Genomic DNA, 27,485 nt, shown 5'->3' with positions numbered 1-27,485 from the left:
CAATAAAAAAAAAAATTTAAACAACATCATGCTTGGGCCATTTTCATGATTCCAGCCATAAATCAGTGAGAAACTCCACAATAATTAAGAGTACCAATTTAAACAACACAAATCATGATTGGGCCATTTTCCTGATTCCAACGATAAATCAGTCAGAAACTCCACAATAATTAACTCTTAGAGTGCAAGCTTTTGTGATTCATAGTGTTTTTAAAATAATTTTTTAGATAAATCACATTTCAATTCAGTCAGAAACTCCACAATAATTAAGAGTACCAATTTAAACAACACAAATCATGATTGGGCCATTTTCCTGATTCCAACGATAAATCAGTCAGAAACTCCACAATAATTAACTCTTAGAGTGCAAGCTTTTGTGATTCATAGTGTTTTTAAAATAATTTTTTAGATAAATCACATTTCAATTCAGTCAGAAACTCCACAATTATTAACTCTTAAGTGAAAGCTTTTGTGATTCATAATGTTTTTAAAATATTTTTTTAGATAAACACATTCCAATTCAAGCGTTTCGAACCACTTAGTGTGGTTCATCATCAGGACTTAGATGAATGTTAGTGTGGTTCATCATCAGGACTTAGATGAATGTTCTGATCGAATCATGTTAATATATACTATAGAGATGCAAAATGGTTAGTTATAACAGATAAAAAAATGAATAATTTATTTAAAATAAACATTAGTGAAAAACTTAAAAAATATTTAATATGAAATTAAATATTAATTTAAAAAATGGAAAAATAGAAAAAAAAATTAAAAAAATAAACCAAAAACACAAATAAGTTAATAATTAAATGTTTATAAATATATTTTTATATTTTATTGTAAAAAATTCAAAATAATACAGCTAAGTTCTCAATCTACTTCATTCACCTATAACCTTATAACCTAACAAAACAAGTCAAAAGCAAATATGTTCCCAAATTATAAAATCAAACATTCATAAATAATTAATAGTTTTTTTTAGCATTATTTCTGGTTAATTTTAACTCAAATCTGGCAAGATTTTTAAAACATAAATTTAAGTTGTTTAATTTTGTGACCCATAATAAATATAATCCTTCCCAATCATAATAAAAAATTGAATATTTAATAAAATTAAAGTTAAGTTAGCATCCGCTTTGAACTACACCAACTCAAATTTACATCCATACATTCAATACATAACCTTAATAAATGTAAATAGCATATAACCGAATATTTAACATCAGTTAAAACTCCAGATAAATTGAAGGCAAAAAGATCTTAACATAATTTGCATGCAAAAAGGTCACTAACAAAGGTATATGAATAGCCTAAATTAAAATGTGTTCCCAACATCATTTCTGCGAATAAATGTTAAGTCATCCAAGCCCTCGTCTTTTTTAACATGGTTGGTTGGTGTGTATGGGAGTGTTGGAATGGGCAAACCGCACATTTTATCATTTTAACGGTTCTGTTCATACACGTAACTGTCTATGAATATCTAATAATGGTTATTAACCATATAATTAAATCTATTCACGATGGGCAAACTCAAAATTGTCTATAGTTTATCATGAGACATTTTCATATGGGGAGATATATATTTCGCTGGACACTTGTTCGAACCCCATAGAGTATCGTTTCCAGTCTTCTCACGCGACTTGGGTCAAACCATGTTGATGCTTTCCCATGTTACAAAACTTCAAGCTCTCCAACTGAAAAATGTGAGAAGAGACCGAATTCGGCAAGTAATGGGTAAATATTATTAATAGGCGAGATCTTGTAGACGGATGACGGTACATTGAATTAAAAAATAGGAGAGTTAGGGAATATTGAGAAAGTGATCAAAGTCTCGATGAAGGTGAGAGTCGCGAAAGGGATCTCTAGTAGGAGGTTCAACCTATAAAGCAAACTGACAAATCCTCCATTTTATTTTCGTTATTCGGGCTCGTCCTCTGTTGATCTATAGAAATGGTCGAACAGAGAGATGGCCCAATAATATGAAACACAAGCAACGTTTCGATTCACAGGCGCTCTACAGTCTCAGAAGAAGTTATTGATGGAGTTGAGAAGGCAATAATCGTGTGATCGGTTTCTTCTCTTGCAACCCTGTGTAGTGAGAGTAAGTTTGAGGTAAGTAACACCCAGTTGAATTTGTTTTGTGTCTCTTGTTGTGGGGTTGCATGCTGAAATATAAAGCATAATAGATATTCCTATTCTTTTTTTGCTTTAGGTTCGCAGGATGGGGGATGCTGAGGTGCTACCATGGCTGAAGGCATTGCCATTGGGACCAGAGTACCGTCCCACAGAAGCCGAATTCGCTGACCCAATTGGGTACATTCTGAAGATAGAGAAGGAAGCTAGCCAGTACGGCATTTGCAAGATCATTCCTCCAATACCCAAGGCACCGAAGAGGGTTGTCATTGAAAATCTGAATCGCTGTTTGGGGAAGTTACAGAGCAGCAACAACAACAGTGATACAGTTGGTGTTACTGCAGGAGCACCACCAAATGCTCAGGGGTCCAATGCTTATAAAGATGCCAATGAGTTGAACAAAGGCACCAATCTTGCGAAATTCTCTACACGGCAACAGCAAATAGGATGGAGTCCCAAGAAAACCAGAGGAGGCCCTCTGCAGACCGTGGTGCAAAAATCAGTATGGGAGAGTGGGGAGACCTACACACTGGAACAATTTGAGACCAAGGCGAAGCTGTTTGCAAGGTCTAGACTGAAATCCTCAAGGGACGCTGCTCCTCTGGTGGTGGAAACGTTGTTCTGGAGGGAAACTGCTGATAAGCCTATTACTGTAGAGTATGCCAATGATATCCCTGGAACTGCCTTTGGGGAACCTAATGAGAAATTTCTACCACCATCATCTGCGCCACAGGAGAGAAAAGTATCTGCGCCACAGGAGGGAAAAATACAGTACCAAAGGAAACACAGGCAAAAAGAGGGCTCTCAGAATTCATGTTTGGACCTCTCAAACACTGCTTGGAATATGCGGATTGCCTCACGATCACAAGGGTCATTGCTCCGTTATATGCCCGATGAGGTGCCTGGAGTTACTTCACCAATGGTTTACATTGCCATGTTGTTCAGTTGGTTTGCTTGGCATGTGGAGGACCATGATCTGCACAGTCTGAACTATCTGCATATGGGTGCTTCGAAAACTTGGTATGTTGTGCCCGGAGATGCAGCTCCTGCATTTGACGAAGTGGTCAGACGTGAAGGTTATGGCGGCCAGGTTAATCCAATAGGTACATGCCCCGTATTTCTTTTGCAGCCATAATTTTTTACGTACTGTTATTTCTTTTCCCTCTGTAAAGATCGTATCATTTTCCATTCCTTGAATTAATAAGATACTTCTCGGTCACCCATGAATGGAGGCATTGCTGCTAAGAGGCTAGAATAATTTGTCCAACACCAACTGGGGGCATTGCTGATAAGAAGCTATGATAGTTTGTCCAGCATCACCTATGTTTTAAAGAGTGCAATAGCATTATATGTTATGCTTTTCCTTGCAGAGATCAGGGTGCTAAAATTACACATCCATTCAAAGCATCCTGATTTCTAACTATAAATGCATTATACCAAGCTCTTAAAGAGTAAAGTTAAGAATAAATCTGTCGTGGGTGAAAGAGCTTCTTCAACCCATTCTCTCCACCTATCAATCTGCAAAGGGCTGTGAGTCTCACTGCGTGCTTGCTTTTGAGACCTCGTCTGCCTCTTGATTGTGTTCCCTGAGCACTTGATAGCATGCAAGTGAGTGAAAAGCAGCGTTCAGATCTAGCATCTTTGAGCAGCACCTTGCAAGTTTAGATTTGAGGCTTGAAGAGATCCCTCCATCCAACAGATGACTGGTTTGTAATCCCCAAAAATTTGCAGCTGACCCAAACCTATTCCCAGTGCTAATGCCATCAAAAATTTGGCATTCCGTACCTCAGCATCATTATTAGAATATAGCATCCCTTCCTGTACCATGCCCAAAATGGAGTTTGTGAGATCCTTAAACTATCGAACACATTCTGCTTCACTAGGGCTTGGATTTGCTTGAGAGGCACCATTGAAAAAACTGCAAGATATAGATTAATCAATATCCACGTCAGAAATCTCTCTTGCCTGTCTTGGTTTTTCCACCTGTAAATAGTGCTTGTATGCTGCCTGAAATTTATAGAAGACCATGGCTGGTGTGACAGATTTGTTTTGGAAGAGGGTTGCATTTCTTGTCCAGCAATATTGCCCAAAGGAGAGATATAGGTAGAGTGATGAATCTTCTTTACCTCCTCATCGTCCAGCAAAGATTGTAAGGCTTCCTCAATAACTGTCTTCATTAAATGGCCAAATTCCAATAAAGAGGAGGAACAAATAGAATGTGACAAACTGCAGAAATCCAGTTCCAGAAGGTCTGACCTATCTTGAAATTCCACAAAAGATGCCTTTTTGGTCATGTAGCAACCATCTGAATACCATCTTTATGTGCTATGGTATTCTTGTGAATCAGCCACCTAATTACCATGGATTTCTTAAATGGGTGGCCTTCCAGTTTTCCTGTAATCTTTGAATTCATTTGATTTCCTTGTCCTAGTCAAACCATCTTCTATTAACCTTCTATGCAAATGTAAAATCAATGAATGGGTCCTATCATGAGGTCCTTCGATCTTGTTCTCAAAGAAGGATTTCCTGTATGACTATTTCCAAACATTCCAGATAGACCCCATAAAAATGCTTGACTGGTTTTGCCTTTTAGGTCATGCAACAACCATCCAAAAGTCCTGTATACTGAAGTTCATCTTTGTCTACTATGCTATTCATGAGAGTCGGCCACCCCAGCACCATGAATCAAAGAAAGAGCAGGCTTCCAGTTTCCCTAACATATTTGAATTCATTTGATTTCCTTGTCCTAGACAGACCATCTTCTATTGAGCCTATGTGCAAGTGAAAAACAAAGGTTGGATCTTATTACAAAATTCTTTGGTCCTGTACTTAAAGAAGGATGTCATTGAGGACTATTTCCAATTTTTCCAGATAGGCCCCTCGGCATCTAAACGTGTTTTGAAATCAGAAATGATCTTACAGAGTTGCATAAAAGTATCACCGTCTTTTGCCTGCAGCCTTTGGGGATGACCAAATGTTCTCTATAAGAACCAATTGCTTGAATCCTCAACACGTATAACCCCATTTAAGAAATCCTTTTTTGGATGTTTTCGTTCCTACAGTAGAGGGGATTAAAACAGTTTGCTATCGATCTGGCAATAAGGTCCTAATTGATCTAATCAGATCCCAACCATTTGTAGGCTCTTCAAATTCCAATGCATCTCTTTGGATACTAGCTGCCAAGACTTCAACACCCTTCTGAGGATTAATGAACCTGATATACCAAAAGCCTGTGTTCCACTTATAATGACAGAACCAACACAACCCTTTTATACCACCAATATGTATCACAGTCTGAGTGTTGTTGCTCTCTAATTTCCCTAACAGCAATTGAGATTTGCAATGACAACCCTTTTGGGTGCCTTGGATATTGAAGGACTTATCTTTCAAATGCCACATTGGCTAGCTTCCTTCTCCATCTTCAAAATGTATGCAACTGGGTCTACAAATCTGGCCTTTGTGTGATGGTACTCTGGTGCCAGTGGCAATGTCTTGAGCGATAACAGTGCCTCAGCATTGCCCATCCTGCGAATCTAAAGCCTTATCTATTTTGATTTATATTTCGGCATGCAACACACAAGAAGAAACAGAATACTAAAAGAATGTTGAATGAATTAATTCAGAATGAGCAAACACTGTGAGGCTGATCCTCAGAACACTGCTCAGAAGAAGAAGACTGAAAGAATCCTCTGTCTTCATCAAATACTACATCCCGACTGAAGCTAAGACGACCAGTGGCTATATCGATCAGCCTATAGGCCTTATGATGATCACTGTACCCTGTCATCATGAGTTTCTGGCTTTTGGAATCCAACTTAGAGCGCTTAGCAGCTGGAATCCAAACATATGCAACTGAGCCAAATACTTTGAGATGACTGATCTTAGGCTTACGGCCAGACCAAACCTCTTCAGGAGTCTTCCCTGTAACAGCCTGAGTGGGTGATCGGTTAAGAAGGTAAACAGCAGTAAATACTGCTTCAGCCCAGAATCTGTTTGGAACACTCCTGTGTTGTAACATGGAACGAGCCATTTCAACAACCGTGCGGTTGCGACGCTCGACAACACTGTTCTGCTGGGGAGTGTAAGGTGTGGTTAATTGACGTTTGATGCCATGAATATCACAGAAGTTGGCAAAAGCTGAGGAACAAAATTCCCCCCCATTGTCGGTCCTAAGGGTCATGATATTACAACCAGATTCTTTTTCAACTAAGGTTTTAAACTTCTGAAAGGTACTAAGAGCATCAGATTTATTTTTTAGAAAATACACCCACATCTTTCTACTGAAATCATCTACAATAAGTAAAAAATATTTGCAAGCAGTGATAGAAGCTGTATTCATAGGACCACAAATATCAGCATGAAGTAACTGAAGTACCTTAGATGCGCGCCAAGATTCTCCATCTTTGAATGAAGACCGATGTTGCTTTCCCGCTTGACAGGCGCTGCATACCCCCAACTGCTGAGTCTGAATATCAGGTAATCCTGACACAAGTCCCTCCCGAGAGAGCTGAGAGAGATACTGCATATTTAGATGCCCATATCGCTGATGCCATAGAGTGCTGATGGGAGAGACACGTGCTGCTAGAGCCACTTCTGGAGAGTCACCGGTGTCAAGTAGCCTGTATAGACCATGGTCCTCTAGGCCAACAACAACTGTTAGACTGGTCTCCCTGTCAATGATGGAGCACTTGTGTGCACTGAACACAACATCAAGCTGAGGAGAATTCCTCATAATCTGGCTGACAGATAGCAGATTAATTTCCATACCAGGAACATAGTATACATTCAGAAATATGAGTGTGCGTCCACCAGACTGAATTTGAACTGTACCCCTGCCAGCTACAGTGTACTTTTCACCTCCGCCAAATACCACGGAAGCACTGAAAGGTGAGAAGTCAATAAACCAGTCACGCCTGTGAGAGAAGTGGCGTGATGCACCAGAATTAATGTACCATGCAGAGGAAGGAACATGTTCTGAAGACCTTTTAGCCATAAAGGCGTAAAAGGCAGAATCTGTCTGCTCGGAATGTTCTGCAACATTTGCTGTCTGATGTGGCCCTCCCTGTTTCTTCTGTTCAGAAGCAATCCTCTGTCGGCAATCTTTCTTCATGTGACCGAACCTGTGACAGTAATTACACTGCACACTTTTCTTCCTAGCAGGATCAAAAAACTGAGAAGAGCCTTTCTGCTGAAAGGACTGAGAGGACTGATATTTTGAAGCAAATGCATTTTCCGAGGACACTGATGAAGCACTACTACCAAATTGCTGTTTCCACCGATCCTGCTGCAGAAGTTTGGTACATAATTCTGGAAACTTCAGATCAACATTTGTGGTGGTAATGTTGAGTGTTTCTATGAAGTGTTCATAGGATTTCGGTAGACTTTTCAAAGTAATGACTACCATATCTTCTTCCTCCATGGTCCGACCAATGGCTTCGAGCTGATCTCGAATGTCTTTAATTTTGTTGAGATGTTCCTGTAAAGACATATGTTCGTCCATCATGATGGAGAACAACTGATTTTTGAGAAAAAAGGCTCTGCTTTTGTCAGATGTCTCGTGCAGTTCTTTCAATTGTTGCCAGATTTCGGCAGCTGTCTTGCCAGAAGGAATCTGTGGTAACTGATCATCAGTTACAGAAAGTTTGAGAAGCATAACAGCCTCTCGATTTCTATCATCAAACTTATCTTGATCGGTACCAGCTGTACCAGGACGGAGCTCTTTGGCCAAAACAAGCTGGTCAAGACACCTATATTCAAAAATTGTTAACATTCTTTGTTTCCAGATATTATAGTTTGTGCCATTAAAACGCTGACTGCCTTCCAACATCAGATTGGTTAACGAAGCCATCTGTACGTTTCCCAAAACACAGAAACTATAAAAAAATCCTGCACGGATTTCAATGCGGATGCCGGCTGATCCGGACAAAATTTGACAGATAAATATGAAGACAGGAAATTTCTGGAACGGTAACACTCTGTTTGATAAAAAAAAAAATTAACGCATCTCCCTTTTCTGCTTGTAGTAATCACCGACAGATTACGTAGAAAAAATCAAGCCCCCAAAATAATACAGGCTTTGAGTTCTGTGCATAAAATACCCTTGATTTTCTCTCTGCTGTACAATTTAACGTATTCCTTTGAAAAAATTAGTGGCTGTAAAACGCAAAGAACGGTTACTTACGTGCCCTCGGCTCAGAGATGCTATGCGGAAGACGTCAATATAGGAAGCCGTTGCAGTCGAAGCCCAATCAAACTCTGTTATTGCTGGCAAATGAACGCACGCAAATGACGCCCGCACCTTGTCTCTCCGGATACGTCGAGGGCCAAATTGATGCTTTCCTGGGAGAATTGAGTTTGAACAACGGAGAATTTATCGTGCGCTTCGACTTCACTTCTTGTGCAACGAACGGAGCGCCTGAATCTTGCACTCAGCAAGTCCGTCAGTCAGTTACAAATTCCGACAGATCGGGATTATGGTTCATAATATGCGATGCAACCGGTCTCGGTCTCGGTTTCGGTCTCTGTTTCTTTACCCTTGGCCAAGAAATTCTTTCGCAGATAGAAACCGCCGGATTTGGATTCGAGAAATACAGTGATCGGAGGCTTTGAGACAGGACTTTAATAAACTGTATTTAAGTATAAGTGGCAAAGATATGACGAAGAGTCGCCCGGAACATCTGTTCCTCGTCCACAATGCCAATCCCGACGTGCTGGTTATTATGTCGGGGCTCAATTACGACGCCGATCTTAAGTTCTTGGCGTCGAAGCCGATGAGTCTGTCGTTTACCCACAATACGATTCGATTATATCTATACCAACTTGAGAGCCGTCATCGGGCTTTCGAAGCATGGATTTAACACAGCTTGCATTTAACGCGATTGCACACCGTTGCAGCGCAGGGTGGAGAAGGCGTGAGTTTTGAAATGCGTTCGTGGAACTATCTAAAAAAAAACTCAGATGCAGACCCTGAGAGCAGTTTCGAAATGAAATACTGAATTTTTCAAACTATGAAAAATTATTTCGAAAAAAATTCCTGTGCTCTGATACCATAAAAGAATGTTGAATGAATTAATTCAGAATGAGCAAACCGCTCAATGATAATACAGAGATGTTTACAATAATAGAAACATCAGGTTTCTATGTAGAATATGGAAACACCCAGTTTCATCTTAAGAAACTGCTTAAAAGAAAGAATAGCAACATCTAAAAGACTGAGTATTAACTACTAAATAGGAATATTCTAATAAATACAAGTTCAAGTGGGTGTCACTTAGCTCAAACTTACTTTCACTACAAGGATTGCAATAGAAGAAATCGATCACATGATCAGTGGCTTCTCCTACTTTATCACCATTCATTTCTTCTGCCTTGTAACGTGCCTATGTATGAACATTCATTGTGGTCCATATTTTTGGGTCTCTCTGTTTGACTATCTCCTGATCAACACAAGATAAGGGCCAAATAACAAGAATAAAATGGAGGATTTTTCTTTTGTTTACTTTGTAGGATTAGAGACACCTTTTTCTCCACCTTCAAACTTCATGTACACTTGATCACTTTCTCAATATTCCCTAACTACTGTTATTTTAATATACCATCCTCCACCCTCCAGTTCTTTCCTGTTAATGCCATTACATGCCTAATTCAGCTTCCTCTCACAATTATCAATGAGACAGCCTGGTGCTTTGTAACATGGGAAGGCATCAACGGAGTTTGACCCTCTATAAGGATTGAACAAGTGTCTAAGGGAGAGATATATCCCTCTATATGAAAGCACACACCATGCATTAGTGATGGAGTTTAATGAGAAAAATGTCCCATAATAATATGGTCAAATTTGAGTTGTCCACATGATCTAATACTGCCCGCTGACCAAATTTCTCCCTTCTCCTAATTGGATAGCTGTTTACCCAAAGAGACTTTATAAGATCCTCCTGTTTTTCTTGAGGTTCAAGCTAGGGAGTCTTGTCGATGCCTCAGTCTAATTATGGTCTCCACTAACTGTCCTCTTTGAGCATTCCACTCCACTTCCCAATCACCTACCAGACCTGACTGTTCTGCACTTTTCCATGTGGTATTCCACAGTTCATGTTGATCCCTGTCATAAACATTTGCAAGATAGTGAAAATTTATTGAATGAAGATGGTGAATGAGATTCTGTGATAGTCTGTTTGCATTCATATACACCTAATCAAAGGAGCTGCCCCCATTGTCCTATCAGCCTAGCTCAGTGGTCTTCAATGAGCTGGTAAGCTGCCATTAAAGCTTTCCATGCAATTCCTCTCTTTGCCCAATGCCACCCTTTCTGTTGGCTTTTTAATCCATTTCACTATACTGTCTGGATCTATGTATTTTATTATTATTATTTTTTCATGGTCTTACTAGCGACAGATTTGGCTATCCATGGCCAAACTATGCTTTAAGGTTGCTTCTGCACTTAATCATCTCCTTGTTCTATTTAGTTAGAGACTTAGTATTTTTTCTATTACTCTTTCCAGCCTTTGATAGAGTAGCTGTTTCTGTAATTAATTGTTATCATCCTATTTAGTTAACTGCTAGATACTTAGCATTTTTTCTATTACTCTTTTCAACTTTTGATAGAGTAGTTGTTTCTGAACTTAGATTCTCTCTTGTTCTATTTAGCTAGGTACTTAGTATTTTTTCTTATTTCAGTTTTTGATAGAGTAGCAATAGGAGAGAGGTTTTCACAATTCCCAGCCTCCTGTGCTTACACTGAATGTACTCTTGAGTCTTATTGACCTGCTATTGTGGTCATTTGCTGGAAATTAATAAAATTATCTTATCTTGCCTCTTATAGACTAGGGTTATGTTGCCAAGAACTGGAAGGGGGAGCAGAATGGGAAATGGGAGGGTCTAAGGTTTCAGGTATCAGAAATGTTATAGTATTTTACAGTTTCATAGCTAAGGTATAGGGTTTCAGGTTACCCAAGGACCCAGGATTTGAAACATATGCAAAAGCCGGATATCACCTTCATTCTACCTGCTTGTTATAACCATCGCCTTTGCAAGTCACTTAGATATTGGCTTAACAGATGATTAATTTTCCTTACTCGTTGAACAATCTAGATTCTAAACACACAATATATCCCTGTCAAAATTCGAAACAAGTATTGACCAGTGATGTGAAATTCATGGAATGAATTACAAACTTTACAGTATAAGCAAGTTTAAGTTTGAAAACTCATGCATATCATGATGGATAACCTTGAATATATACAGTATATAAAAGCAAAAGTTACGAGGTTTTCCCAAATTGCTTGGCAACAAAGATAACTAACAAAGTACTGCCCATATTCAGCAACTTTCTTCTTTCTTTCTAGTTGAAAAGCTTACCAAAAGCTATCACAATGCCAATAAAAGGCTGTAAACCATTAAAAGGCCATCTTCTATTACATTACTTTATGCACCAACATCCAATAAACTCAGGACATGCTTATACTCTCTCTATTGTTGGGGCTTGTCAATCAGAAATGGGACAAGATTGTCATGTTGCTGGTAGCTATGGATCAGGGCAGACTTCCACAATTGTCTTCTTTATAAAGAAAAAAAATTCTGCATTTCTCATACTATTTCTTAAATTTAGCTTACCATAACCAGTTGCAAACTCAATATGAAGTTGCCATCTGCATCTAGGATAACAACAAACAAAAGAACATTGATTTTGCATTCTAGTCTAGGTTTTTGACATGATTCTTATATTCTGAATTGTTGTTTTACTTAACATTTCCTCTTTGTGGCAGTTGCATTTGGAATGTTGGCTGAGAAGACGACAGTTATGTCACCAGAAGTATTGGTGGCTGGAGGTGTTCCTTGTTGCAGGTGCAAAATGCTCCTTTTCATCACTTACTCTTTATGGTTTTATTAATTTGTGTCATTGCATTATGAGTAGTGTTGAATTGCATGTTCTCAAATCATAGTTAAAGTTTAATGCCAAGTCTGCATATATTTCTGAGTTTCCATGGATATTTAGGGAGATTACATTTCATAAGAGGATGTGGAGTATCGTCTTAACTGCCTTCTGCTTCTTCTCATCAGGCTGGTGCAGAATGCAGGGGAATTTGTTGTTACATTCCCGAGGGCATATCATTTAGGGTTCAGTCATGGTAAGCTGTTCTTTTGGCCTTATATCATTTCTCATTGCCTGAATGAAGGGAGAGTTGAAGATCTGAATTCAGTACAAGAAGCATGTTTTGGCTGACTTGTGACAACAAAGCTAACCCAAGATTTCTTCTTGGTCCATGTAAAGATCTACAATCACTGATGTGATATGTTGATATCTAGATTGTTTATAAATTATAATATAACACAAAGTTATTCTGTGATTAATGAAGATACATATAGCCAGTAGTATAAATTGCTGGTCTTTAGATTGCTTAAAAAGCCCATGTCCAAGACTTTGTTTAGGTTGTCTAAACTCAACTCATATTGAATGTGATAGCTATGGAACAAACTGTGTTTTGACTATTTTAACATTTGTAACTAATTTCCAAAGCTTGTAAAGTTGGCCACATAATATGAGTCAACTCTAGTCATGAAGGTCTTCTCTTCTTATTGCTTGACGGAGTTTTGCTGCTCAATATGGAAACAAAATCTTTAAAAGTTTAAACCCATTGTTGACAATTTGTCACGTGGGCATATATTGTTAACAGACCATACTTAAATCACGGAGAAACTGTATTTCAACAGCAATTGATATCCATGCTCAACATCCCGCTGTCATGACCCCCCTCAATAGGGATACTGTTACTTCCTCTTGAACTCTGGCTGATTGGATTATGATTTTACACCTCAAAGACAGGTTAGAAGTGTCTTTGTAGATTCAACTGGATTTTCAATTTAAACTTTAAAGGGCCAAAATTGGTTGAACGTGTCTGCTGTTAATTCATTAAGCTGTAGATAGGTTGAATGGATAAGCATCTTGACTATGTGAAACAGCCCATTGTTAGTCAAGTCATTAAGAATGAAGCAGCAGCGGTAGCTGCTAGTCAAAACTGGCAAGAGTTGATTTAGCCAAGCGTAATAAAGATGAAGCAGTTGCAAGGCAAAATGTACTCATAGAAATTTCTTATTTTCTGTAGAGTGGATAGAAGCTTGGCATCAAGCTATTCTGCTGTAAATGCAATTTGTAAATAATACAGACAATAACATTTTGACTTGCATCTGCTTCATCATGTCATGTCACAGTCTGCATGTTTTTGTTTGTATTTATTTCATAGAACTGTAAGTAACTTGTTAAAATATTGTTAAGTGACTTAAATAATGTAAGATCAAGTGCAAATACTTACAAGAGACTCAGGCACACGTACTGAATACACAAAGGCTTGATAAAGGATGACAGATGTTATCTGCGAAAAAACAAACAATTGTAATTTTTTAGAATGTTGTTAAGTGAATCTAACAATGGATGTAGAAGATGAAGTAAAAGTACTTGGAAGAGATCTAGGCACACATACCAAATATACAAAAGCTTGATAAAAGAATAACCAATGTTATTTTCCAAAAAACAAACTAGTAGAACTTGTTATAAGGTTGTTAAGTGAATGTGAGAATGGTATCCTTGTAGAAGATGAAGTACAAGTACATAGAAGAGATTTAGGCACAAAAGCTTGATAAAAGAATGATATTATGATGCATGTAACTTGCTGAAAAGGAAACTTAGATAAGCTTTGGAGTATTTTAATTATGGACATGATATTGAGTGGACTTAGATAAGGAGGTATGCTTTTCAATTTGGAAGATTGATGGTTCTAATTACTTTTGAAGTTTGTATGTTTTCTTGTACATTAACAGATTCGAATAAAGCTGTGATATCTAGAGCTTGGATCAAGCTTTATCGTTTGTTAGGTCTAACCATACATTGTGAAACTAATGGAGGCCTTGAGCTCTCTTAAAAGTCTCAACTAAAGAGATACTCTATCTCTATCACAATTTGGTTGCCAGAATTGAAGCATCCTTGTAAAATGCATACATTGAAAATTATTCTGGATAAACGTGGTCTTTGGAAACTGCAATACCATGGTAAATATGGTTGTCTTTAATCTTTATGCTCAAGCTTTTTGGTTGGGGTATGCTTCTTCCTTGACTGTTTCCGGATCATCCATGACGATAAGGCTATCAATAGTTTGTAATGTATTATGTTTATAATTTCTATGGCTCTAATCATTCCCCTGTGTTTGACTATCATGTACATGGTTGTGTGTGTTATATATTTTTCAGCTTGGGTACAATACTATTTGGATATTTATTGATGACACCAAGATATCTCCATTTTCTTGAAGTTAGATAAGATTGGTTTCTTGCCTGGATCAACAAGGTTTAATATTATTTTCATTTAGAACGACTGCTGAATATTACTTTGATTGTAAGATTCATATGGTTGTCTGGTTGTGCTGTGCTATTGCTGAGCATTGCCATGTTTTGAATGGTTAAATTTAGATCGCAAAATTAATAATGACATTAACTGTTACCATGTAAACAATGGCTTGAATTGCTATCCTGATTCTAATGTCATTAACATCTGTCCATCTTCAAATAGGATTCAATTGTGGAGAAGCGGCTAATATAGCAACTCCTGAGTGGCTTAAAGCAGCAGAAGAAGCTGCAGTCCGTCGAGCAGCTATGGAGTATCCTCCTATGCTTTCACATCAGCAACTACTATATTTACTTGCATTGGCTTTCAATTCAAGGTTTGTATCTTCTCTTCTAAAACAACTCTGATAGAGAATGACATTTGAAGAATTTTATTGTGTGAAACTCTTCCATTTGCATGAGAGCTTGATGTACTTTGTTCTGAAAAAAATCATCTCATATTTCATTAGCACACATAAAAGAACATCAGTGGGTCAAAAAATGTGCATGTGGATTACACTGTCTACATAGATCTGCTTTGGAATCAATTTTAAGAATCAACATTTTTTTCTGAATAATCTTATACTAACTAAAAATTCTATCAACTGATCAGATTTGTATGTTGTGAAATCACACACTTGAAGCAGAGAGAATTATCGTAAAAGCAGGGCAACACCACCTTTTCCACTGGAAGTTAATATCAAATTATCAACCAATCTGATAGTGTCACAAAGGAATATTTCTGTCTGCCTAGTCATCCGTCTGTCTCCATTAGATGACTCAATTGCAATAATAAACAGAATGTAACAATCGGCAGAAATCCATTTCCAGAAGGTTTGAGCTATCATGCATTTAGATTGAGCCTTTATGCAAGTGAGAAGCAAGGGGCGGGTATTATCATAAAATCTTCAGTACTGTACTCGAAGAAAGATTTCTTGTAGAATTATTTCCAAGCTTTCCAGATAGGTCCCTGGGAATCCAGACTCATTTTGAACATACTATGATCAGGAATGATCTTACAGAGTTGCATAAAAGCGTGCATGTCTGTTTCCTGGAGCCTTTGGGGATGACTAACTGTTCACTATAACAATCAATTGCTTGAATTGTTGGCTCAGAGATTCGTCCCATCTATGAAAGACGTTTTCAGATATTTTCTTTCCACCAAATGAGGTTATCCAACCATTTCTCCGCTTATCAAAATCCAAATGCGGTTCCTTGGATATGAGCTGCCAGGCCTGCCACACCCTTTTGAGGACTCCCAAACCTGATATCCTGAAAGTGTGTTTTCCACTTACAATCACATATTACATTATTACAACCACTTTATACCAGTATTACATAGCAGTATGAATACAATGATAGACTAAAGTCTGCTGACAGGCATCCCTACTCGTATCTCTTACAATTTATTTCGCCATCAGAATTATTCTTCTACTTCTAACATCAACCGATCCAAGTTCTTGTCCCCTAGGAAGGGTGTAGATGCCCCAGGCTGCCAAAGGTAGCCCTCCCTTAGCTCCTTGCATTCCACATAAGAAACACCTAAGTAGTTCTGTTTCCTATAGCTTGAAGTGGTAGGAAAGGCATGGGTAGTAGACATGTCCTATTGGTACAGTTCCATCTCCTATGGTAACCTTTCTAGTAATGGGATATCTTGATTCTTGTGGCCACCATTTGTTGAGCTTTCTTTCAAATACATTTAGGCCCTAGTCCCACATGTATTTCTATTACACTTCTATTTTTTTGAATGCTTCTAGTCAACAGCTGGAATTACATTGGCAGACATGTGAAGGCAGTTCTCTTGGCTAAGCAATTGTGACTAGCGGGAGTTTACACCCAGGAATTACACATACCCATCCACATGAAACTACTCCTTTTAGAGGCAAAACGGCCCACAATGTACATTTTCCATGAAATTCTGCAACTGCTATGATGAACAAATCTGAAATTAATTTCTTTTCGCCAAGACACACAATCTATTATGCCTTTGAGATACCTCAAAACATGCTTTGCAGCGACCTAGTGAACTTTGGTTGGTTCCATCATGAACTGACTTAGTTGGTTTGCTGCAAAACAAATATCAGGTCGCGTGTTGACCAAATACATCAACAACCCGATGAGCTTCTTGTATACTGTAGCGTCTACTCGTTCTGCTCTGCTAGCATCCACCTTCCTCCAGTTTGTGACTACAGGCGTGGTTGTGGGTCTAGAATGTTGCATATGTAATCCCTGGAGAATCTCTGTAGTGTACGTCCCCTGTCCCATGAAGATCTCACCATCACCCTGCCAAACCTCCAATCCAAGGAAATAATGGATAAACCCCATATCCTTCATCTCAAACTCCCTTGCAAGGTCTTCCTTGCAATCTTGGATGAAGTTGTTTGCTCCAGTCAATCTAAGGTCATCAACATAGAGCACTAGAATGAGCGGAAACCCTCCAACCATGATGTAGTACAGGTTGGCATCCACCTCACTCTTAGTGAAGTCCAATCCTCTAAGGTAGTTGTCAATATGAGTGTACCATGCTCCCAGAGCCTACTTGAGCCCATAAAGAGCTCTCTTTACCCTGCACAGAAGCATGTCCCTGTTGAGGTGCTCAAACCCCTCTAGCAGGTCCATATAAATCTCCTCCCCTACTGCTCTGTTGAGGAATGTTGCCTACACGTCCATCTGGTGGATCTTCCACCCCATCTGTGTTGCAAGTGCCAGAATAGTCCTAATGGATGAACACTGGCTACTGGGGCAAAGGTCTCATCATAATCTATGTCCTCAATTTGTGAGGAGCCCTTTGCCACAAACCTGACCTTATACTTCTCCACACTCCCATCTGCTCCATGCTTCACCTTGTACACCCAACATGAACCCGTTATAGATTTTATGTTTGGTTGTGGCACAATCTCCCAAACATCATTCTTCATGATGGAGGAATATTCGTCCACCATGGCATCCTGCCAAACCTATTGAGAAGTTGCCTCCTTATAACTAGAAGGCTTAGTGTCCACCACCCCTGTCATTAATGCCATATATCCTGTGTACCTCTGTGGCTGCTTGCTCTACTTGAACATGGTGCTAGGAGTCTCAACCTGCTCTTGGGCCTCCTAAATCAACTTATCAACCCACTTGGCTCTCTTCCTCCTTGTGCCAGGAGTCTCTAACTAAGTAGTTGCCTGATCTCGTCTTGGTCTCTCCTCCTTATCATCTTGCTCTGCAACCCTCTTCCCACCTAGCTGAGACTCAATTTGCGATCCTAGCTGAGGTTCTTCCTTGGGAGCGAGTAGCTCCTCCATCTCAGGTACTGCAATCTAGTCTCTCTCTAAGGACTCCCTCAGAGCTCTAGACTCTTCAAACCTCACATCTTGCCTGAGAACTGTCTTCTTGAGTCTTGGTAGATACACCTTTTATCCCTGAGTTGTCTCACTATATCCCATGAAAATACCCTTTTCCACTGTGGGCTCCTACTTCTTCTTGCTATCTTTGGACACATGGCAATAAGCTTTTGTGCCAAAGAGAAAAAAGTGTGAACCATCAGGTTTCTTTCCTGTGAAAGCCTCCTTTGGTGTAACTCGTCCAAGAACCCTGAGTGGACTCCTATTTTGCAAAATACTACAGTGTTGCATGCCTCTGCCCACAAGAACATAGGCAGTCCCTAATCATGCAACATGGCTTTGGCTGCTCCAACAATGCTTTCTCTCAGCCACCCCATTTTGCTGAGGGTTATGGGGTGCTATCAACTCTCTCCTAATGCCCTCCTTCGCACACAAATCCTTGAAGGCATTGGAGACATATTCTCTGCCATTATCACTCCTCAATGCTTTGATCTTCTTCCTTGTTTGGTTTTCTACCAAGGCCTTATACTCCATGAACTTGGAGAAGACCTCATCCTTCTTCTTCATAAAGAATATCCAAGTTTTACGAGAATAATCATCTATGAAAGTGACATAATACCTGTGTCTCATAAGAGATGGAGAAGAGAAGGGTCCGCATACATCTGAATGCACCAACTCCAAAATACCTTTGGCTCTACTATCTCAGCCCTGAAAGGAAGTCTTGGCATACTTGCCAAGCGTGCATCCCTTGCACTCTCCATTCTTGTCAAAGCTGCATGTTGGTACTCCTGTAGCTATCTGCTAAAGAATCTTCAGTGCCCCATGATGCAAGTGTCCCATATGTTCACCAACATCTCTACTCTACTCACCACCTGCCTTGTTGCTCAAGGTTGCGCATGTCTCAACCTGCACCCTGTAAAGGTTCTTCATCTTCACACCTATATGCTTCACTAACTCAGAAGCTAAGTGTTTGAGGCAGTGTTGATAATATCGGCGATATATTGGAGATATTCGAAATAGCGCGATATTTTCAGCAAAACAATATATCACCAAGTAAATATCGCAATATTTTGTCGATACCGATATTATCAACATTGGTTTGAGGTACACCTTACCTCTGCTGAAGATGACATCATATCTCTTGTTCTCAAGGGTAACCATTGAAACAAGGTTCTTCTTCAAGCTTGGAACATAAAGGACATCATTGAGATGGAGAGGGCTTCCAAACTCCCTGTCAAAGCTAACAGGCACCCACTCCTCTAGATGCGTACTTGCCATCATCTCCTAGCTCTATCTAAAACTGCATGTCCTTCTTCAACTGGTTGAAGTATTCCTCGTTCCCATTCATTTCGAAGGACGCTCCACACTCCAGAATCAATATACCACGTGTTGGTCCCTATTGAGTTTGCCATGTAAGCTATCAATGAGAACTCTTTCTCAAGCTGAGAAGCAAATCCATCTACCTCAGCTGATGCAGCCACATGATCCATGTTGGATCTCTCCTTCCAATTAGGAGGACACCTAGTAGCATAGTGCCCAAACTCGCGGCAATGGAACACTTGATCTTACTCAGATCCTTCTTCTTCTTCTTGCCCTTTTGACTAGACCCGACCTTCCCTTTTCCTTTATTTCCCTTAGCTTTCCCGCCCAGAGAAAAATTGTCCTTGTCCTCTGTCTTTGCTGATCTACCATCTCTGGTCCCTTTTTGAATCTCTTCCCGAACGCAATCAGTCCATAACCTTTCCCAACCAGGAAAATTCTCTCGACCACTGAAAGCATCCTGGAAACTATACCAAGACTTATGAAGTCCTAGTAGAGCAAAGCTCACAAGGTCACTCTCTGGTACAGTGACACCCACACCACCTAGCTCATCTCGAACTTGAGTGAACTTCGAAAGATATGTGATAATGGGCTCTTGTTTGCTCATCCTAATGCTCCTTAGCTTCTCCTTGAGAGCTAGCTTCCTAACATCACTGGTACCCTGAAACAGATCCAAGATGGCTTTAAACACCTCACATGCTGTTTTCTTCTCATAGAGATGAGAAATAATATGATTATTGACCCCACCTAGATTAATCCTCTTTGCCTTGATGTCATTCTATGCTGGGCCAACTGTTGGGGGTCTTGAGGTGGCTGTATAGCGTTTTTTGATAAACTCTCCCACCCCATTATCGTCCAACACTATTGTGATCCTTTCCTTCCATGAGGAGAAGTTAGAGGCTCCCTCTAAACAGTGATCTGTTGCTCTCAGTCCTTGGTACGCCACCCTCCTTGGCCAAAGAACTGCTCTTCACAAACTGATCTCAGTTCTCCACAAATCTAATCTTCTTGGTGCTGGTCTTTACACCATTCTCTGCTCTGATACCATGTAGATTTACCCCCAGCTACCCCAAAATTTACCCAATGTGTTGGATAGGCTACTTCATCCTCCTCTGGGCAATTAATCAATTGGGGACATTACATGTGACAGGATTGCTTTCTAAATTTTTGGGTTTGAATCTCCCAGCATTCTATTGTAGCCTTTAAATGAATGCTTTCTTTAGCTGTAGAGTTTAGAAGTCAAATGAACAACAAAAACCTTATATAAGAATCAATAGGTACTTGAGAGTTGAGACATCATCAAAGAAATCTTGTCAGTGGTTAGAATGGATCTTTATAATTAAAAATTCTGATGCTTTTTCAGGTCTTAGATTAATCAAAAAAATTCTAATGTCATGATGCTCTTATTCCGTCTGTTTTTATTTCCTTTGACTAATGCATGCAAAAGATGAGGTAATGCACTTGAATGTTTATTCTTGTTTTCAGTTGCCATCTGCAGAGTATTTGTTATTTTCTTGAATTCCCCAGAACATTGAAGAAGCTTTTCTTTTACACTTCTGATAAATGCTTTTCTTGTTAAGAATTAGAGTACAAGCAGGCACACCAAGTGAACTTGGCAGAAAAGGTTTTAAGCCATTGTCTATGCATTGTATTGTTTCATGATATCAATTTATAATACATGAATTTGACCACTTCTAGATCTAGATGTCACTGCTACCTCATCAGGGATCATGATAACACCTCATCGATAGACAAGGATTATAATTTAAAGAAGGTGGTCTCAGACCTTTTCATTGTCTAGGGACTGATAGTCTAACATTTCTTTCCATTAATTTGGGGTATTTGCATTGCATTTGAATTGTGCGATTCTTATCAGTTGGCAATTCTGTGAATTATTTTTCTTATGCAGGATACCTGAGAATGTAGCATCTCAACCCCGCAGTCGCCGATTAAAAGAACGGCAGAAAGGTGAAGGAGAAATGGTAGTCAAGAAAAATTTTGTAAATGATGTGATCGAGAACAATAAACTACTTAGCATTCTTCTCCAGAAGTCATCCACTTGCCATGCCATTTTATGGAACTCTGAAAATGTCTCCTGTGACTTTCCATCGTCACCTTTGTGTTTCTCTACATCTGAAACAAAAGACAATGCATCATCAACTGGTGTAAACGGATTGAAGGTATCATCATTGCAATCATATACTATGGTCAATATTAGTACATCACCAGGTAGAAACGAAGACATGTTTTTGGAAAGCTCCTCAAATATAGGAGCAGAAAAGGCATCGAGCATGACAGGAATTGGTGTTTCCTTGTCCCAAAATGGCAAGAATAAAAATCTGATATCTTATAAAAATGCCAGGTTTCCAGGCTCACGTAGTGACAATAATGATATACAGAGGCAAGCATTTAAGAGGGGAATATCTTCCACCGACATGGAGCGAGATTCAGGTCCATTGACCTGCACTGCATGTGGAGTCTTGGGCTTTGCATGCATGGTTGTAATGCAACCTTGTGAGGAAGCAGCTCAGATCCTGTTGCCTTCTTACAATAAAACAGACCAGAAATATTCTGGGACATTTGGCACAGGGAGTTTCAGTTGTGATGTTGCTGTGGGTGGAATTTCAGCTAAATATTCACGTAAGATTTCTGATTTCGCAAAACCTTCCCACCATTTTTTGTGGTTTTATCTCCCTTTTTATGAACAAGTGTCATACAAGTATCGTGCATTTTTGTTCTCTCTGTGTCTAAACACGAGTTGATTGCTGTCATAATTTCAATAAATAAATAAAAATCGAGAGGGGATTTTGCATGTTTAGTCTTGTTTACTTCTTGGAAAGCACATCCTGTACACCGAATGACATCACAATCTTTCATTGTGTTCTTGTAGAATCACCAACTGTAGATGAAAAATGCGGTTTCGACACTGAAAATATACGACTTGAGAACCATGGAGCTACATTAGAATCTGCTGCAAAAACAATGGTGTATACAAATTTATTAGATAAGGAAGGTCGCAAACACATTCCTACAGATTTTCCAAATCTTTGCAACCTGAAGAGTCATTTGACGACAGACCTCTGCAAGAATAATTTACCAAATGACTTGATGGCATCACAGCAATTCATAGCTAAGGAAAACACTGCAGTAGCATGTTCTAAGAGTGCATTTATGCCCTGTGAGGATAATGCCTGTGAGGGGCACTCAAAGCACATGCCATCTTCATTAATTTGTCTAGAGAACCCACCTGATACAAAGAATAAAAAAAACACACATGCTTATGGAGATATAGCTGAGGATATCAATTCGGTTGATGTCAGTGCAGTTGTGCCACCTGAATCACTAGAAAAATTTTGTCAGCATTCTGATCCAAAGAATTGGAAAGAAGCTCCAAACTCATCAACTTTGAATGTTGCAAGCATGCCAAATTCATTATCTGTCTTCAGTGCTTCAGAAATGTCTCAAATATCAGCTCTAGATCTTCTGGCAGTTACTTATGGTGATTCAGTAGATTCTGATGAGGATAATGATGAAGGTCAAGCAACTAAAACAGATTCTCTTTCCGGACTGCCTATTAGTGTGAGAACACGTGAAAATGGTCATGAACTTTCTGGCATTGCAGATGCCACTAGAAGTGATGTCTGTGTCCAACATCTGCCAGAAGGTCAACATTTTTCCTCCACATTAGCTGCAAAAATAAAGATAGAAGAAACTCACGATGACCCTATATCAGCAGGAACTAAAGCAGAATATAGATGTTCATTTTCACATAATGGCCATGAGGATTTGTTAAATATTTCAATGGGAAAGGACAAATATAACATGGAGGAAATGTCAAATAATAAACCAAACCAATCATCAGAAAGGAATATAACATGCCACACATCCATTGCTGAGTATCAAAATAGCTCTAATGAACTCAATGTTGATGAAACTCAGATTTCCTTTATAGTAAAAAGCAATCAGCTACAGAAAGGTAGTTTGGTTCCTCCAGCTTGTGATGTTAGTTCTGATACTTTGACTAATCCAGACAAAAGCTGGAGAAAAACTTCAGCGAGCAGTGCTCTGCTTAGCAGTCAATGTGGGGATATTTATATGAAGGTTTCTGAAGATAGTAAAGACCTTACTAGCTCAATCAATTCTTCCACTGGAAAGATTGAATGTAAGTCTGTCAACACAGAAGCAAGTGCAAACAAATCTTTCTTTGAGGGAAACGTGGTCCCAACATCTTTTACCACACTTGTTGAAGTGTTGGGCAATGAAGTTGATAAATTAGACAGTGATGCCCATAGATGCTCTGAAGCATTACCTGCTTCTGATCACCACTCTGGCATTCTTGTTCAATTGGATGATGGATTAAAACAGTCAAATGTAAGGGGTATAGGCAGTACTTACCTGTCAGTCAGAAAAAACAAACCACAAACTTGTCATCTTGCAGGAAATACCATGAGCAGTTTTGCAAAAACAGGTTCATTGAAGGACAGTATTGGTGAAGCACCAATGGAAAGTGCAAATGATGCATGGTTATGGAAACCTTACAAAGGCTTCTTAAGACCACAGGCATTCTGCCTTAAGCATGCTGTTGGGGTAGAGGAGCAATTGCAGGCAATGGGAGGTGCATATCTGCTGCTTCTATGTCATTCAAGTAAGACTCCACAACCTTATTCCTTCACACATTCATATCTATTTTATTTGTTGTACGCTGGATGTTTTTTGTAGAATATGTTGTAGCTATTACTTCTTGGATTTTACTTATGGTATTGTTAGTTTGTTCTATAGCTTACTATGTTCGCACTTAGTCATTCTATGTTTCTTCAATAACATAAACATGGGAGCATGGCAGATGACTCACACGACTCACACCTTTTTAGAACATTGATTGAAGTGGATTTGGCTTAATTATTTGTTTTATCTTTCTTTGTGTATTTAGCAAATTAGAACATAAAATATGGACTAAATAGAAAAATGCCCAGGGCCAGACAATTCTTAGAAAATGGTTGTTCGATAACCTTGCGGTTTTTCTAATTATTAGTGACTTTTCAAGTACTCCAATTTAATTGTTCTGTTCACCATTCTGGTATGGGTTCAACTGATTTGGCTTAATTATTTGTTTTATCTTTCTTTGTATATTTAGCAAATTAGAACATAAATTATGGACTAAATAGAAAAATGCCCAGGGCCAGACAATTCTTAAAAAATGGTTGTTCGATAACCTTGGGGTTTTTCTAATTATTAGTGACTTTTCAAGTACTCCAATTTAATTGTTCTGTTCACCATTCTGGTATGGTTTCAACCGATTTCCTATTTTGACTTGGTCTTTACTAACCTGTAGCTATGTCTAAACTTTTGACACTTCAACTGAACTTTGTGCAGTGAGTGGTGTCGATCCCTTTCTGGATAACCAATGGGGCTATGCCCACACCAAAATACCACTACCAGCTGTGATGGTCATGAATATCTGAATAGGATGAACTGGAAAAGCCAATCTGATACTCTCTTTGGTTAGGGACAGCTAATCTCTCTGCTGCTCTTGCTATATTCTGGGTGAGAATTATAGATACCATATCTGGAAGGTGAACAAAGGAGAGAGCAGTGAATGCGTAACCAACTAATTATTTAGATAATGCTGGTTGGTGGGATATGGCCTGGTTTATGAGCCCTGTATTTTTTTTTTTGACTGACCTGATCCTTGACCTTGGGGAAACTAGAGGACGCACAAGCAGGCTCTTCTCTTAATAATTTAAATTGTTTTTCTCTGAATAATTTTTTAAAAAGTGGGCCATGTCGAGTCTTTCCTGGATTTTCTGCATATCTTGCAGGGCTGCAATGTTTCCTTGATGTAACTTGCAGGCTCCCTACAAAGCTCCACAACGTGTACTAAAAGTGTGGGTAAGAGAGAGATGTTCACAGAGCTATTTTAGCAAGATTTATAGTATCTACCCTTTCTTACACTAACTGTGGTTACAAATTCACGTTTGCATATCAATATTATATTAGAAATTTAATAATCTAACAAAATATAATGTCATAAAAGGCTAACATCCAGGGTCTGTACAACTAATACTGTGCGAGATGTTCACACAGCAATTTTAGCAAGATTTTTACCCTTTCTTGCGCTAATTCCAGTTACAGATTCACATTTACACATCAATATTTTATTAGAAATTTAATAATCTAACACAATATAATGTCATATAAGGTTAACATCCAGGGTCTCTACAACCAATACTGTGCTTGTTAGAACTAGTGCAGAGCAACCGCACTAAATCTAGCATGCAAAAACTAAATCTACAATTTTTATCTTGAAAAAATTCATACCAAGCTACAAATAATGCTTGTATATTTTGTTTATGCTTAGCCTGCCCTTCGGTCTCCTTGGGATGATGTTTACACCCATGAGAAGATGGTTATAGATACCAGCTTTTATATTCAATACTATTAATGAGAAACATCAATTCTAAACTCATATGATGTGTTCATTCACTTATGGAAGAAAAACCTTTTGATGTTTAGTAAACTCAATTTGCGAGCAGGTATTGATATTTATTTTCATTCTGAATTTATAATTAGTGTTGCGAAAAACGTGATTTTTTTTTTTAAATAGTTTGTTTTTTTTTTAGTTATTCCCTTATAATGTGATTTTTTCCCAAAAAATCTTGATTTTTGTATTTCTTTTATTTATTTTTTTTAATTTTGCTGTTTTTTTAACCGATTTTTTTGTTTTTGGGTGTCAATATTTATTTTCATTCCAAGTTTATAATCAGTGTTGTGAAAATCGCGATTTTTTTTGTAATTTTTTGTAATTTTTTTTTTTTTTTTTTGCCATTTTTTACCAATTTTTATGAGTTTTTCTTTTTTTTCGGACCCTCGCCAATTTAATCCTAATCGCGATTATCACAACATTGTTTATAATTGATGAATTAGTTTGCCTCTTAAGAAGTTGGGAAATGCGTGGATTCTTTGAAGATTGAAATAATTGCAGTTACAAATTCACATTTACACATCAATATTATATTAGAAATTTAATAATCTCACAAAATATAATGTAATATAAGGCTAACAACCAAGGTCTGTACAACCAATACTGTGCGAGATGTTCACACAACAATTTTAGCAAGTTTCTACCCTTTCTTGCACTAATTGCGGTGACAAATTCACATTTACACATCAATATTATATTAGAAATTTAATAATATAACACAATATAATGTCATATAAGGTTAACATCCAGGGTCTTTACAACCAATACTGTGCTTGTTAGAACTAGTGCAGAGCAACCACACTAAATCTAGCATGCAAAAACTAAATCTACAATTTTTATCTTGAAAAAATTCATACCAAGCTACAAGTAATGCTTGTATATTTTGTTTAAGATTAGCCTACCCTTCATTGTAATAGGCAAATGTGGGGTCTCCTTGGAATGATGTTTACACCCATGAGAAGATAGGGATAGATACTAGTTTTTATATTCATAACCTATTATGCAATACTATTAATGAGAATCATCAATTCTAAAATCATATGATGTGTCCATTCACTTATGGAAGAAAAACCTTTTGATGTTTAGTAAATTCAACTTGCAGGCGGGTGTCTATATTTATTTTCATTCTAAGTTTATAATCGGTGTTGTGGAAATCGTGATTTTTGTCTGAAACGATTAAATCAACGATTTTTTTTTTCCAAAAAATAGTGATTTTTTCCCAAAAAATAGTGATTTTTTCCCAGAAAATCTTGATTTTTGTATTTCTTTTAATTTTTAATTTTTTGTATGTTTTCAATTTCGCTGATTTTATCTCAATTTTTATGAGTTTTTCTTTTTTCGGACCAATTCTTTCTTTTTTTAGACCCTCGCCAATTGAATCCCAATCGCGATTATCACAACATTGTTTATAATAGATGAATCAGTTCACCTTTTAAGAAGTTCAGAAATGTGTGGATTGTTTAAAGATTGAAGTAATTGTGGTTACAAATTCACATTTACACATCAATATTATATTAGAAATTTAATAATATAACACAATATAATGCCATATAAGGTTAACATCCAAGGCTATTTGGTCAATGGAAAAATGCATAAATATTCAAATTTTGGAAAAAAAATATGTAAATATTCACACGCATCCATATGAATCCAAACTATTATATATATATATATATATATATATAGATAGATAGAGAGAGAGAGAGAGAGAGAGAGATCCAAAATAACACAAAGTGCAATACATATTTGAACCAAAAATACATCAACAAAGAGAGTCTAGATGGCCTTTATAGTCCAAAAAATTAATGTTGCAACAAATGCTCGCACATCATCAAAACCATTGCATATATTGG

At 38.1% G+C, this 27,485-nt stretch overlaps 1 protein-coding gene and 1 long non-coding RNA gene across 2 annotated transcripts in view; one reads left to right on the top strand and one right to left on the bottom strand.

The window, feature by feature from the left end:
• Nucleotides 1-1,643: 1,643 nt before the first annotated feature.
• Nucleotides 1,644-27,485, top strand: part of LOC149155630 (lysine-specific demethylase JMJ705-like) — a 46,296-nt gene continuing 20,454 nt past the window's right edge. Inside the window, exons 1-7 of the mRNA XM_089445839.1 lie at nt 1,644-2,115; nt 2,216-3,239; nt 11,898-11,976; nt 12,193-12,260; nt 14,693-14,843; nt 21,061-21,791; nt 22,042-23,796. Coding sequence (XP_089301965.1) covers nt 2,225-3,239; nt 11,898-11,976; nt 12,193-12,260; nt 14,693-14,843; nt 21,061-21,791; nt 22,042-23,796 — 3,799 coding nt within the window. The 5' untranslated portion in view covers nt 1,644-2,115; nt 2,216-2,224. The remainder of the gene's footprint in view (nt 2,116-2,215; nt 3,240-11,897; nt 11,977-12,192; nt 12,261-14,692; nt 14,844-21,060; nt 21,792-22,041; nt 23,797-27,485) is intronic.
• Nucleotides 13,421-27,485, bottom strand: part of LOC149155629 (uncharacterized) — a 106,313-nt gene continuing 92,248 nt past the window's right edge. Inside the window, exon 3 of the long non-coding RNA XR_016263712.1 lies at nt 13,421-13,502. This is a non-coding gene — a long non-coding RNA (uncharacterized LOC149155629). The remainder of the gene's footprint in view (nt 13,503-27,485) is intronic.

Source organism: Pinus tabuliformis, chromosome 9, assembly GCF_031772625.1.
Source record: "Pinus tabuliformis cultivar Carrire ecotype Pingquan chromosome 9, CPIR1, whole genome shotgun sequence".
In the NCBI taxonomy this organism is placed as follows: Eukaryota; Viridiplantae; Streptophyta; class Pinopsida; order Pinales; family Pinaceae; genus Pinus; species Pinus tabuliformis.
The sequence above is the reverse complement of the archived record's forward strand: the minus strand, read 5'-3'. Positions and strand labels throughout refer to the sequence as shown.